Below are 13,875 nucleotides of genomic sequence, written 5' to 3' on the forward strand. Positions count from 1 at the left end.
TCAGGTCAATAACAAAACACTTAAAACCAGCAGCTTCAGATATAAAAGGTTCCTGGCAAGAATATAGCGATTACTAAACAACTGCCTCTCTGGATTAGTGGGCAAAGCTTTTCTGACTGAACCAATTTATGGAAAACAAGGGTAATTAAGCATTCGCAGTTTTGGTTCCTGATTCTTTAACTTTGAATCTGTGAAGTCAATGAGAACACCTAACGCTAAATAAATTTCTGTGATTGCTAATTTATCTCTACAAGGAAGTCAGAGGTCCACACATCTTCAGGTTATATCAAAATAGACAGATGCCAGGAGGGTCATCAAGTCCTGGTGATTCGAGAGACGTCTGTACATCCTGTAATGGCTCCTTATGATCCAGACTGTCCACAAACTGTGACACAAGCAGAAAAGTTTTTTTTAAACGCTCTTTAATAAGCCTCTTGCCGCAACTTTCCACTGCTGTAACTCACAGTCAATGTTTCCATTAAAAGCCTTCACTTAAAAAAGGCCAGCGTGCTACAAAGGAACTGGCAGAGGTAAGCAGAAAGACAGAGTGCTGACAATGTGCCACAGTCTTTATTCCACAAAAATATTTTTTGGATTATAATTCGGCATGACTGAATGATAGTCACACAGTGACCTTGACTGCGTTACTGTGCACTTTTGGTTGATGTGCCGAAAGCCTCTATTTGGCCGAAACGTTTGTCAGAAGGCTTTGCTCACTCAACCATAACAAGCTCAGCACTCAAATGTCGGCAGCACTGACGGAATCACAAGCTTATCAAAGAACCAAAAAGTTGGCCAGTTAGTTTGCTTGTTGAGTAATGCAATATGACATAGATACGTAATATTAACTGTAAAACTGTATCATGTTACACATGGTGCGTCTGTGTTCTCTACCCGTATCAGCTGGGAACTCAATAAACACTGCCGTCTAACAAGCAGCTGCTGTGCAAACGTTTCTTATTGACTAAAAACACAACTCGTGATGAACAGGGGTTAGAAGGAGACGACCACAGAGCTCTGCCAGGGAAGGAATGACCTAATTATACAGACTCCAGCTTCAGAACTGGGATTCGAAGGAGAAAGGGAGAGTCACTGTGTCACACATTTAGATTCAGACTGAACCCAAAAAGTGAACAATTTCCCACATATGTCAGCTCTCTTCGGACAACCTGCGGAAGAGACACTTCGCCCTCCTGCGCTGGAGTCTGGCGACTGGGACTGAGCCAGAAACCGACAAAGGCTGAAAGAGCCCTGTAGCCACAGATGAGAAGGGGGAACATATCAACAGTGCAACGTGGCATTGAACAGCTGACTGGTTCCATTCGTTCAGGCTCAGCTGCTCTAAAAAGGAAGCTTGGATGTTTAACCCCTTGAGCCACACTGCTGAATAACATTTACTCGCATTTTACATCATACTTCCATATCTCCAAGACCTCACTGTTGCTGTCATTAAATCACGTTACTGTAAAAACCATTGCATAACTTTTCTTAAGGCTGAAGAAATTGTCAATGGTTGATGGACAGATAAAGTTGACCAGCAACAATGTTGACGATCAATTGATTGCTATCTCTTATCTCTATGCCAAATTTCACTGTCCGTCATCCGTATGTGAGGAAACAAATCTGCAGATAATGTCCACAGTTAAGCGGCCACCTTGGACACTGGGGAACTGTGATGGACATATGTCAATATTAAAAAATATGATGATTTAAAGAGAGAATGACTGACCCTTTGAATTTGCACAACATCAGCGTCCGGGTGACCTTTCCGACTCCGTCCAGGTCAAACAGAACATATCTCACCCAGTGTGAGACAGACCTTATCAGGACACAAAGTACCTGTGGGGCCTAGTGGTCATGTCACGAGGTCAGGAGAGGTCATGCGGACACAGAGGGAGTCAGAGGCGCGTGGGGTCTCACCTGTTTGGGGTCATCGTAGAAGACGCCGATGGTGCTCAGCTTCGGCCCGATGCTGCAGCTCTCCGTGTAGGCTGCGCCGCAGTCCTTGTAGGACCCCTCCTGGAACTTGTAGGCGATGGTGACGTTCCCGATCGGAGGTGGCCCGGTCTTCACGACCACGTCTGACAGGAGCCCCGAGAAGAGCAGGAAGCCGCCGACCGTCAGCAGCAGACACACGAGGAGCGCGACTATCAGCAGCAGCAGGAGCAAGTCGGACATGGTTTCTCGCAACGCGCCGCGGCTGCTGTCAAGGGGATTCTTTAAACTAAAGAAAACAAAGAGAGACACATACGCCGGAGCTCGACGTCCTGCTCCGGGTCACACGCACGGCGACGCGGTCGGTGCCGGAGGTTCCAACGACACGGGAGCAGGGCGACTCAAGAGACGGCGTCAAATGAGACGTGTCTCCGCCGCGACAGTCTGGAGGGGGAAAAGGAGACACTCGTTCAAGTCGACAGAAAAACTGACAGTTGTTTATGGTGTTTTCCCAAACAGTGGAACATGCTTCCGGGTTAGACCATTCTCGTCTACAGAGGAGGGGGGTGTGACTAGAAGCGACCACTTTGCATATATAAAATCGTGACGCCAGAATATCTTACATGTATATATTACATTTCAATGAGTTAATATTACTCTCTTTTAACCGTGTAAACCTTAGCTGTTGGCCATGTTAGCCGCATTTTCGGCACACACCCCTGCGTCTCATTACTATGGTTCGACCCACGCGGCTGCGCAGAAAACACCGATTGAGCGCCGTAACCTGTTTATATACAGTCTATGGCCGTGGCAAAAAACGAACAACCCGCTGACTTTCTGATTTTGAATGAATATGTGCTGTTGTTCCACTGATTCTCGTCCTCCTTGCATGAAGTGAAGGTCTGATATGAAGGGTGTCGGTGTGTTCAGAGCGTTTTCAGAGTCTTATATTTTGACGACAGGCTAATCAAAGTATGGAAATCCATTAAGGACAATATATGAAAAAAATGAAATAATTAAGAGTCCAATGGATTTGAGAGTGTCAGCCCAGACTGTGCCATTGACCTTCTTTTTTTTTAGCAAAATGGATAGCTTTCTTTACCTCAACATTTAAGCTGCATCATAGTATTTGGCCACTAGGGGGCGCAGAACACTACCACAACAAGATGATGAGCACCGAGACCCCACAGAGGATATTGATTATATATAGTCTAACTGTGTGAGAGCTATGCTATCAGCTCTGTCCAAGTTAATTAATGTGGTGTCATAATCGTCACTTCTTCATTTGAGATTAAAAGTCTTTGTTCATTCAAAGACTTCTAATCTCAATTGTTACTTGTTAAGAAAAAGTCAAATAGCTGAACTGATGGTGTCGTATGGAGGGAAAAAAGCTTTAAAGAGACTGAACAGGACTAAAAAGACACAATTGTGTGACCTTGATGTTGTGATGCATAACATGTGACACAATGAGCCTGTAGAGGATGTCTGAGTGCTTGATGGACCCTGAGGTCTTTAATGCCATAATGTATAATCAATAAAAACCCTCTTATTCTCCAATCCTTCAACACCCAGGATGCGTCTCAGAGAACTGAGGTGTGAGTATTTATACTACAAACAACTCTTTTCTGCAAACTACATGACAAACGCAATAAATAAGAATCATGTCATGTCAAACATTTTACTCAAACACCCCTGCTTTCACATCAGTTGGGAGTTTACTGGCTGCCGAAGATGTATTTCAAAGCAGAATGTCTGTTTTACAATAAGGCTTGTTTTTATAAATCCTAAATGTTGTGTAGGTTAAGTCATCTTTCACATCCTGCTCTAACATGTTTACAACTGAGGCCCCAGGACCAGTGCTCCAACAGTACATGTACAAGTATACAGTTTATATCACACATTACTTTTTGTAATAACCCAATAAGAAAAGGAAAAGCCTCCCCGTTTATCACACACAAGACCTGGGATACACAATGACTATTTATTAATTGTATGAAATATGGTTACTACCGGATTACAACTCGAACCAACATTATCTCTGAACAATACATATTTTATTTTGTCTGAAAACAGGGAAAACACCTACTTAATGGGCACAATTTATCTTCGACAGAGAAATAAACACGTGGAAGTACATTTATGCATCTCATGAATTTGCAGTGTTGTTGCCACATTCTTGATAATACAACTATATCTGTAATATATTGGTAATATATAATCATATACCCGCACACTGCCCAATGCACAGCAGTTTTCAATGGAGCCAATAAGACAGACATTCATAACTTCAAAAGCTGATCCACGAATGGGATTTTGATGCAGATGCATGCGTGTAAAATTAAAGTCCTATTATTTACATGTGCTGTTAAGTGTTACTCTGAGTCATCTGTGAGATCACCTTCATCCACATTTTCCTTTCCTTTAATCTTCTCACGTTCCTCAGCGTCACTTTCTTGGGCCTGGAGAAAAGCACATGAGAAACATTTGGAAAAACATACTATATGAAGTTGTGACCCTGTCTGAATGAAGCATAAATTCAGACAGCACGGTATAGTGACCTGGGACTGACACCATATCAACCCATCTCACTTTTAACTATGTACCCACTAATCATTAGCTTTGTAGAGAGCTCTACAAATTATCTTATCAGCCCACTGTCTTTTACAGTTTCCACACGACATTGACCGACATGTACGACTTAAACATTAAACAAAGTAATGACCTGAACCTGAGCCTGTTGGGGGTCTTATGTAATCGACTGTATTACCACTGTGTGTAGCTTATCTCTTAAATAAAATTAGTATCGGGTCCTAGCTCCTGCAAACTCTTTTAGCCACTAATCATTTACTTAAACATGACTTACATCTGTTATTTATTTACATACTTTGGGTTTGTTTTATGAAAAAGGTTTTATTCAGTTGTCCTTAATTTTTTCCTTTGTCTGCTTAGTGTGTAGTGTCAACATTTTTACTCACTACCTTTAGGGCTTTGTAGTTTTTAGCCCATTTCTGGTGTCTTCAGTGAATTCAGTGTCTCAAAATGTTACAGAAACAAACCTATTTATTTTCCATGACAATATCTAAATCAATACCAAAAACATATTCCCATATGTGATTTAAAAAGAAATATTTTGCATCAAATTTGACGAAATGCCACTGAGAAAGTCTGCTAATGTCAGGTACCTCATCTTCGGACTCTTCCTGGGGCAGCACTGGATGTCGCTCCTCCTGCTCCTCATCATCTTCATCATCATCACTTCCTTCTGTCCTCTGAGAAAGAATCTCTTCACCCTGCAGAATTCAGTATATCATTAGTGTGAGTCTATGACTCAAAATTTCACAGAGACACATTAATACAAGTCCAATAATGTTCTCACCCTCAGGTTGCGGTTCTTCAGGTTGCCAATCCAGAATGCCTCCTGACAGTTGTTGAGTGTGAGCGTGGCCTTCACTCTGTACACAAACAACTCCAGGCTCTTCTTCAGGGCCGGCACGTGGTTGGTCAGGCTTGTGTCCTGGTTGATCTGAGCACCAACACATAACGACACTTAGACTTGGATATTAAGCACCTGAGGATTAACGTGTGTACTGTCCAGACTCTAACCGTGATTTGTTCTACCCGAGTAGTAGATTTGGCATCAGTGCAGGCAGAGAGATGTCTCCAATGAAAAAAAAAAATGGATAGGAATGAGTTCCAAACTGCACTTACCTTAGAATGTCCACACATGTGATGGAGCTGCCTGGTGCTGAGCTGGATGGTTTTCAGTAGATTCTGGACATCCTCCTTAAACACAGTACATCAAACACACGTCTGCATCATTAATGATTTTACAAAACCATGTTGGAATGATATGTGGAAGATGATTACTGCATTGTGATGTATAAGTGTGAGCAATATGGTGTTTCTGAATACTTTTTTTCCTTAATACAATGTTTTTCACCTTTCTTTCTGTTGGCTAAATAATTAATAACATTGGTTATAGTTAAACTATATTTATTATTTTGGCAGTACAGAATGTCTGACTGGTCTGTTCGTTAGCTTTTATCTACTGTATATAAAATCAGGCAAAGGTCAAATTCCCCTGCAGTGGTAACTTGGTTTCAGAACTAGAAACATCAGGGTCAGTTATCACTTTACATTCTTCTACATAATTTCACAATGACGCCACGCAGACGATTTCACGTGTACCTTGTGCCTTTTGAAACTGAAGTCCAGTAGCGGCATTCCCAACTTCAGGAAAGACTCCAGGAAAAGGCGACCATACTAAACAATAACAACATTAGAATCAGTTAATCACAGCAGCTGAACCTGAATGTGAAATGTAAATGCTGAGCCGCCCTCACCTTGAGGCACACATTGAGCACTGGCCTGGAATCAAACACCTGGAGGAAGAGAGATGTTGGGCAGATAACCTTAACTTGAAATGCATGAATGTGTAGGCTCACTGAAAAAAAACAGACATCACTGAACACCTCACCTAATAGCTGGCTAACTGTTGGAAACAGGTAATTATACATTTACAGCTATATAATAACTCTAACAGAAGATGTACCTTAACAAAGTTGACCAGTATGTGAAAGTCTCTGACAGCCAGGTTCCATGTCAGCAGCTTCTCATTCTGAGCCTATAGGAGAAGGACACAGGTTACAGTCAAACTCCTGGACTGTTTGGAAAGAGACTGTAGGGGAGAAACTACCCATTTATTAATGCATATTAAAAATGCTTTACAGGTTACAGGTTGAAATTTTATATACTAATTGGCAAATGTTTGTGTGTGTAGATCTGATTACACCAAGATCTTTGATACAGGATCTGCATTGAAACATGTCATATAGTGCAACACTTTGTGGCTGACCTCAACGTTGTCACTGATTTTGCTTGCAGGAATTTTCCTAACGGCTTTCTCCAGCTCTGCCATCATCACTTTATAGAACACCAGGAATGTTTGCCTGAAGAGGAAAAAAATATATAATAATAATACATCTTACTAGGTTCTTTGTAAGTTGCAGTTAGCTGTGAGGCGGTCAAATGGTGGACGGCAGGAGCATATGGAGCAATCTGGCTATACTCTAAGATACCTTTGAATAAGTCAATATAAGTTGCTCAAAGAAAATTAAATGAAGGACTGATGGAGACGAGGATTTACCTGCTGAGAGTGGGCCATGATGCAGAGCTCTCATCTTTCGCTGCATTGAGGAGCTCAGGGATTCTTTCTCCAGCTATTTCCTCCACTGCCTTCAGAACATCATCAACATTTTCTAGGTAGATGCTGCGGAGACGAGAAAAGACAAAGACATCGTGATTCAAATTTCAGATGCAACTCCACTGCTCTGGGGATGTCAAACTACATAATGGCAACAAGATTTCTAAATAACCATAAGCTTAATTAAGCCGGCCTCGAGTCAAATCAGTTACAACCGATTTTGAAAAATATTTGAAAATAAAGGCATATCAAACAGAACAGGATGTAATTTAAATCATTGTGCCAGAGGGAGGGATCAGGGAAGCAAAAAAGTAATGTTAGTAACCCCTAGCAGTGACGAAAAACCATGGCTAGAATTTGTACCATTGCTTGGCAACTCCATCAGCTGTGATAGACCAATATAATAGCAGCTCGGGAGATTTAAGACTGGGCTCACATTACCAGAGAATCTGGGCCGAACATCGGTACCAACCTAGAACAGATTTTCTCCTTTGATTTGTTGGGAGGAGGTGAAACCGGGATAAATTAAGCAAACTCTCCTGTAGTCTGAACCGGGATTTAAGGAACTCCTGTACTTCAACGTCTTGTTACTTATCAGCCATCAGACTGTATATACCAGGGCAACTTTAGTGTTTGAGTGATGAGCTAAAATCTAGTGCCAATGTATCGGTCAAGCTGTAACACAAGCATCTTGGTTGCTTTACAGTGATTCCGCATACAACTCTTCTTGTTTACGGCACAATGGCCATTTATGACACACCTCAGAAGAGTGTGAAGAGCTTCATTGAATTTGTTCCCACGCTCCTTCTCTCCTCTGGCCGTCAACCAGTCCTGGCTCAGGAAACGCTTTGCTAGGGAAGCTAGGTAGAAGAAAAAAAAGAAAAAAAACAGCCAATTATCATCACAGTCCATTGGATAGTAGATAAGTTAATTTAAAAGAGGCAACATGTCAGACCGGTCTGCTCTCTGTAGGTCGAAGGGTTCCCTCCCTTCTCCGACACAGTGGACAGAAGCTGAGAGAGACACAGCGCTGTGCTGAGACTAGGCATGGTGCTGCCGAAGTTCAGCAGGTACTCGAAGCTGTGTCTAGACAAAAACAGAAAAAAGAGGCAAAGATAAGTTTTAATTGTTCACAATAAAACCTATGTACTTGATATTATTGAGAAGTTTGCAACTCACTTTACAAGCTGCTCCAGGGTCAACTCGGAATGTCCGTTGAGTCGTTCAGCCAAAACTCCCAGGGCTTTCTTCAGTAAGCTCCGCTGACCGGGCAGATTGAATCCAGACCTGATAAGTACATACGTACAAATCAGGGACAAAACTCAACAGGAGCCAGATACGCATAAATACTTGGTAACACATGTAATATCTAACATGAAAGCCAGTGCCGCTGGTCCTCCTCACCAGCTGAAGGTGGTGTTCAGGACCTGCAGGAGCAGCTGGTAGCAAGTCGACATCAAGTGTTGCTCCTGCACATCAGTCGCAGGTCCATCTACAACGCCGTCGTTCTCAGACAGCAGCGTCTGTGAAAACATCGAAAAATCATATGCAAGTATAAAGGGACTTTTATTTAGAAGAAATGTTGCTTCTTTTTTTTTTTTTTACTCCTGATTGTGTGATTTCGTACCTGAAAATGGTTGTGACAGTTCTCCAAGTGTGAGCAGAGGGCCGGCAACAGCTGGACACAGCAGGCAGCAATATCCTTGGAGCTCCTCTGCTGTAGGTGGGAGAAGCCCACACTTTTATCCGTCCTTACCTGCACAAGAAAATATCATTTAGTACAGTACAAATTTGGGCTCATATTGGCTTTCAAATATTTGTACGTGGTTACATTAAACGTTCTTAAACATGTCTGTCACCTGGATGCTAAGTCTGTTTGTCAATTTTTTTTGTACCTTGAGGAAAGGGGCTCTCTTGACAGGGGCAGAGGTGAGACTGAACTCCAGTTTGCGAAGCATATCCTCCAGCAGGAAGACCAGCTCAGCAGGACCCAGCAGGACCTCCTCTTTCTCCTCAATAATGACAGAATATAACAGGGATTATACATAATGTATAACTTCCTGTGTATTGATGTATGAGGTGCATATATTGAATTTAACCAGCAGTTCCTGGCATTAATAAATTAATTTCATTTCAATCCAAGTGAATCCTCATGCAACCAAATGTGATCTGTGTGTCAGTTGATGGTTGAATATTGATGTTCCCTATAGTCTAGACCATATATATTGAAGCAGATAAACTCTTTTCAGTCCCAAAACAGCATTTTCCTCCAAGTTTGAATAATAGTTTTTTTAATTATCTGTTATCAACAAAAATGTCCCCCCTGAGTTTGAACTTATATCTGAATTAAATTGGCAAAACAAAAAAAAGTGAAAGACTACTCTCCAAAATAAGATCAAGAGATATATTTGTTTTCTTACTTTGGTGTGGAGCTCAGAGTCCAACAGTGAGCGAGACAGCAGGCCGCACTGCAGCACACTGAGCACCTCCATGTCCAGCTCCCGGAAAAACTGTCTGTATGACACCAGACTGACTCCATGCCAGATCTCTTTCTCCTTTTCCTTTTCCTTTTCCTTTTCCTTTTCCTTCTCCTTCTCCTTCTCCTTCTCTGGCTGATCCTTTAGCACAAGCAAAATTGTGTGTTTTAGCTTTGTTACAACGAACAGTGATAAATGCGAGAGCTGAAGCTTTACCTGCTGAGTTTCATCTGCTTCAGTCATCTCCTCAAGTTGAGAGCTGCTTTCGGAGGAAGCCTTACCAGGGGTCTTTCTCTTCTTTCCTGAGCCATCTACATAACATACAAGAGTGATACAGTTACATTAGTAGTAATTATTTATTTGAGTATTTGAGTATTTGGTTTCTTCAGCACATAACGGAAGCAAATTATCTCCTGTTGGGCATGGTTACCTTTCTTTGCCTTATTCACAGGAGCAGTGGAACTTAATGTGGCTCCATCTGAGCTTTCTCCATCAAAGTTAGCAACAGGCGGAACATAGCCAGCTGTTCCTGAAACATAAAGATATTATTTTAAAATCTGAAGCAGAAAAAAAACATTGAAGACTTATATCTCCATGCCTTGATAAATCAAGAACTCACCAGCCAAAGCCCTCTCCAACAGAGTCTGGAGGTAGGTGATGTTCTGCAGACGAGTCATCACTTTCATCTTCATCTCAGTTTCCTTTTGCCTACAAAATGCGTTTATGACCTGAAAAAATAGTGGTCATAAATGCGTGGCTTCAGTCACACATCTCCTACTTTTGAGAAGAAAACCTGCTCAAATCATTCAAACCCATTTGGCACTAACATGCAGTTACCTCTCTGAACCAGTTGATGGTGTGAAAGAGTAAATGACAGAGGAACTCCCGCTCAGCTTTGGACAGGCTCTCCATTTTCTCTACTGCCTCCATGTCTGTTAGGATCAGCGGGCAGCCTGTGATGCAGCATGTGTCCACAGACAGACACAAATGAATTCACAGACATGCAAATTAGAACAAAGTGGTTTCTATGAGTGTTTTTTTTCTCTTGCTCACCCAGCAGAGCATCGATCTCCTCTAGGTCTCCCTGATGCTGCTTCTCCTCACAAAGTCTCAGGAGGCGAAAGAACGGAGACAGACAGAGAGGAGACACTCGCCTGCACAAAGTAGAGCAATAGACAAATCTAAAATCTCAACAATTAGGGATGGTGAAAGCTTTTAACACAGCAAACTGAAATTTAACTTGATTGCAAGTTAAATGTATCATTGGTTAATAAATTTGCCGTCACTCAGCAGAACTGGCAATAAGTCGTGGGATGACTTACTTGTGTGCCTTCTTGGTTTGACACTGCTGCTCTCCTTTGTTCTGAATGTCTTTGGCCAGTAGAGGCAGCAGGTTAATGGCGATTCCATCCTGCGTATCTTCCTCTTCCAGGTTGTACATCACACGGGCCGGGAAAGGGATGGAACTAAGAGAAAGGAGGGATTAATTACAAAAGGAATAAATATCTAAGCATATTAATGTCTAATGCTTCTGTCCATCACTAACCATGTGGTTTCCAGGCCTAGATCCACCACAAAGCCATCCTGAAAGTCATCTAGAACACTCTTTGCAATGTGTTCCTGTTGGCGGGGAGAATAGAACAGGACCAAAATTTATGTAGTTGCATTTGACAACGCTGGTTGCTAATCATTAATTCAATTAATCGTAAGAAACGAGTGGCAGATGTTTGTTTAAGACACACCTGCACCTGTGGGTCCAGGGTAGAGCTCAGGATCAGATTGGCCAGTTCGTCGTAGTACAGAGCTCCAGCCTCGGGGGAGCTCTCGCTGCTCGACCTCACAAGCTCCAGCAGGGCTGTCACCTGCACCAAGCCAGACACACATGCAAGAGCACAGCTTCAGACCAGGAACCTCCAGTGAAGAGCGAAGGAACAAAAATACTCCTCAAACATCAGCTCCCCACTGATGACCTTTGCTTGACCTCTTTAATGGGGAGGTCACAGCTACTAAAGAGCACCCGCTGGTGTGAAATGTCTTGAGACATGATGAGACTAAATACTACAATCAACAAATAAAGGAGGGTTATTTACTTACAATAACGACTTGAATGAGGACGTCTATATAAACCCAGTGTTAGCAAATGTAAATTATATAAAGATTATTATTGAAGTTATAGACAAACCATACCAGCTGATGAAACACCAATGTTTATAAAATAAACAAAATGGTGTAAATTCTTAAACCTACATAAACAAACACAAATCGATCACACCAATTCATGAATCCAAAATAAATGTAATTTTAGTCACATCATTTCAGCTGATATAATCAACACAAATAGATTAACAAAAAACACAAAAAATAAAACTAGTATGTGCTGTTTAATGAACCAGAAGTTAGAGAGTGCAGCTATTGATTCCCATTAAAACCTTACTGAAAACCAAATATTTAAAGATATTAAAATAAAGTATGTTAAAAAGGAAAACTAAAAAAATTAGCAATAATCAAACTTCAATATTCCAGCTACATAAAAAATTTTTATTCTGATGGTTTCTACCTGTCTGAACGTCTCCTGGGGTAACGGCTCATTCTTTGACTCCTTCCCTTTAGGCCTGGGTGGAGGCAGAGAGCAGGATCAAGACATAGAGAGAGATAGTTACAGAATGAGCAGGAAAAATGCTGCTTGAGTAGGAGCCTATGAGAAATAGTCCTCACCTAAAGGCCCCCATGCTGCCGACAATCATGACGGCACCAATGATGCCGATACGCTTGTACTTGGGCACAGTGCTGGAGAGCTGTTTACGGATAACAATATGCATGTCATCCTGAGGGGAGAAAATACAAATCATCACCGCTGCCACGTTTTACGCCTGCCGAGCGCCTAAAATGGAAATGTTTGGAAACGCCCATTTAGGCCATGTATGTGTGACTGTGCACCTGGATGTGAGATCCTTGCTGCTGTTGCCCAAAGGCCAGTCTGCTCAGGAGGTGGAAGAGTCTGCGGATCTGCTGTGGTGTGAGGTTGTCCATGTAGTCCAAAATTCCCTGTATCAGATACAATGTTCACTTGAAAAAAACCAAACCAAATACAGTGGTAACATATGGAGCCTCGCCATGAAAACCACATGGTTCAATTTGTTTGCAACAAGCTGTAGCTAACCTTTGGCCCTTTGCTCAAATTTTATTTATGAACGTTTTAGGCTATTTTTAGCTGGCAGTTTCAGTAGCAGATAGTTGGATGCCCTCCTTACCTTAACAAAGACGGCATACAGAGCCATTTCTGACGGGTTTTCTGTCACCAGACCACAGAGTAGCTCCAGAGCCATGTCCACCTCCCCACCCACACCACTGCAGACATGGGTCACTAAAGAGCCCACCACCTCCTACGAAACAAGGCAGACATTCATTAGCCTTCAAAAACACACATACATACGCTTATCAAAATTAAAAAAATTAATACAATAAAACTACAATCCCAAACCCACCTGTTGGCAGTAAGGGTCAAACACAGTGAAGGAGAGTCGGTACATGTGTCCACCAAAAGGCACCACACAGGGGTCAGGGGAGCGTAACAGACACTGAGCCAGAGCCAGAATGGAGGCGAAATACCCTCGCATGACCTACAATATCATCAGTGAGAAATACACACAACACTTATCAATTAAATAATCAATTTCCCCACAACTAAATAAACTGTACTACGTTGTTTATACAAACTCTTAAAACCATGTTTGCCTGCAGACTGACCCACCTGAGAATAGTCCCTGAAGGTCTTTTGCAGCAGAGCCTCCTGGATCAGTCCAGTCCTCACTTTGGACTTCAGAATCCTCTCGGCTCCCCGTCGGCTCTGGTTGGGATTGGTGCAGTGGAGGATGAAGAGTACCAGCAGATCTATGACCTGACGTGGCAGAGTGGACACATTTCATATTGATATACTGTACGTATGCAATAACATTCACACAGAGACACACATGCAAATGGATGCATGGAAAAACTGAGATGACGTTCACCTTATGGTTCTCTGCTTCATCCACAGACTCTATTGCCTGAAAGAAAGAACACAGTGAAAGTTGGGTCACTGGAATGGAGATGAAAGGATTGAAAAATTCAAAAGCCACAGAGCTCAAAAACTAATTTCCCACCTTGAGCCAAGCCTCAGAAATCATTTTCTGGAATCTCACTGCGGACTTGATGCCGTCCATTATCAATGTGACGCTGCTGCCGGCTGCGTGTGTGGAAGCGGCCCTGCCCCAAAACCAG

General features: G+C 42.2%; 2 protein-coding genes across 4 annotated transcripts in view; both read right to left on the reverse strand.

The window, feature by feature from the left end:
• tex264a (testis expressed 264, ER-phagy receptor a) overlaps positions 1 to 2,468 on the reverse strand; it is a 57,862-nt gene extending 55,394 nt beyond the window's left edge. Inside the window, exon 1 of the mRNA XM_035632615.2 lies at positions 1,921 to 2,468. Within this exon, the coding sequence (XP_035488508.2) occupies positions 1,921 to 2,178 (258 nt within the window). The 5' untranslated portion in view covers positions 2,179 to 2,468. The remainder of the gene's footprint in view (positions 1 to 1,920) is intronic.
• fancd2 (FA complementation group D2) overlaps positions 2,225 to 13,875 on the reverse strand; it is a 15,233-nt gene continuing 3,582 nt past the window's right edge. Inside the window, exons 13-45 of one of the 3 annotated variants that reach the window (XM_035632610.2) lie at positions 13,758 to 13,860; positions 13,626 to 13,661; positions 13,367 to 13,513; positions 13,101 to 13,235; positions 12,867 to 12,998; positions 12,553 to 12,660; positions 12,331 to 12,440; positions 12,173 to 12,227; positions 11,358 to 11,477; positions 11,162 to 11,235; positions 10,938 to 11,081; positions 10,669 to 10,769; positions 10,453 to 10,568; positions 10,235 to 10,343; positions 10,046 to 10,144; positions 9,832 to 9,926; positions 9,559 to 9,756; positions 9,034 to 9,147; positions 8,766 to 8,894; positions 8,543 to 8,661; positions 8,318 to 8,425; positions 8,094 to 8,224; positions 7,899 to 7,998; positions 7,082 to 7,204; positions 6,791 to 6,884; positions 6,488 to 6,559; positions 6,279 to 6,317; positions 6,124 to 6,198; positions 5,644 to 5,718; positions 5,312 to 5,458; positions 5,118 to 5,225; positions 4,334 to 4,394; positions 2,225 to 2,379 (exon numbers count right to left, since the gene is read on the reverse strand). In XM_035632610.2, the coding sequence (XP_035488503.2) occupies positions 2,225 to 2,379; positions 4,334 to 4,394; positions 5,118 to 5,225; positions 5,312 to 5,458; positions 5,644 to 5,718; positions 6,124 to 6,198; positions 6,279 to 6,317; positions 6,488 to 6,559; positions 6,791 to 6,884; positions 7,082 to 7,204; positions 7,899 to 7,998; positions 8,094 to 8,224; positions 8,318 to 8,425; positions 8,543 to 8,661; positions 8,766 to 8,894; positions 9,034 to 9,147; positions 9,559 to 9,756; positions 9,832 to 9,926; positions 10,046 to 10,144; positions 10,235 to 10,343; positions 10,453 to 10,568; positions 10,669 to 10,769; positions 10,938 to 11,081; positions 11,162 to 11,235; positions 11,358 to 11,477; positions 12,173 to 12,227; positions 12,331 to 12,440; positions 12,553 to 12,660; positions 12,867 to 12,998; positions 13,101 to 13,235; positions 13,367 to 13,513; positions 13,626 to 13,661; positions 13,758 to 13,860 (3,532 nt within the window). Of the gene's footprint in view, positions 2,380 to 3,599; positions 4,395 to 5,117; positions 5,226 to 5,311; positions 5,459 to 5,643; positions 5,719 to 6,123; positions 6,199 to 6,278; positions 6,318 to 6,487; positions 6,560 to 6,790; positions 6,885 to 7,081; positions 7,205 to 7,898; positions 7,999 to 8,093; positions 8,225 to 8,317; positions 8,426 to 8,542; positions 8,662 to 8,765; positions 8,895 to 9,033; positions 9,151 to 9,558; positions 9,757 to 9,831; positions 9,927 to 10,045; positions 10,145 to 10,234; positions 10,344 to 10,452; positions 10,569 to 10,668; positions 10,770 to 10,937; positions 11,082 to 11,161; positions 11,236 to 11,357; positions 11,478 to 12,172; positions 12,228 to 12,330; positions 12,441 to 12,552; positions 12,661 to 12,866; positions 12,999 to 13,100; positions 13,236 to 13,366; positions 13,514 to 13,625; positions 13,662 to 13,757; positions 13,861 to 13,875 lie in introns of those variants that run through there. The other 2 variants (XM_035632609.2, XM_035632611.2) reach the window with 2 other exon arrangements.

The sequence above is a fragment of the Scophthalmus maximus genome, chromosome 6 (assembly GCF_022379125.1).
Source record: "Scophthalmus maximus strain ysfricsl-2021 chromosome 6, ASM2237912v1, whole genome shotgun sequence".
In the NCBI taxonomy this organism is placed as follows: domain Eukaryota; kingdom Metazoa; phylum Chordata; class Actinopteri; order Pleuronectiformes; family Scophthalmidae; genus Scophthalmus; species Scophthalmus maximus.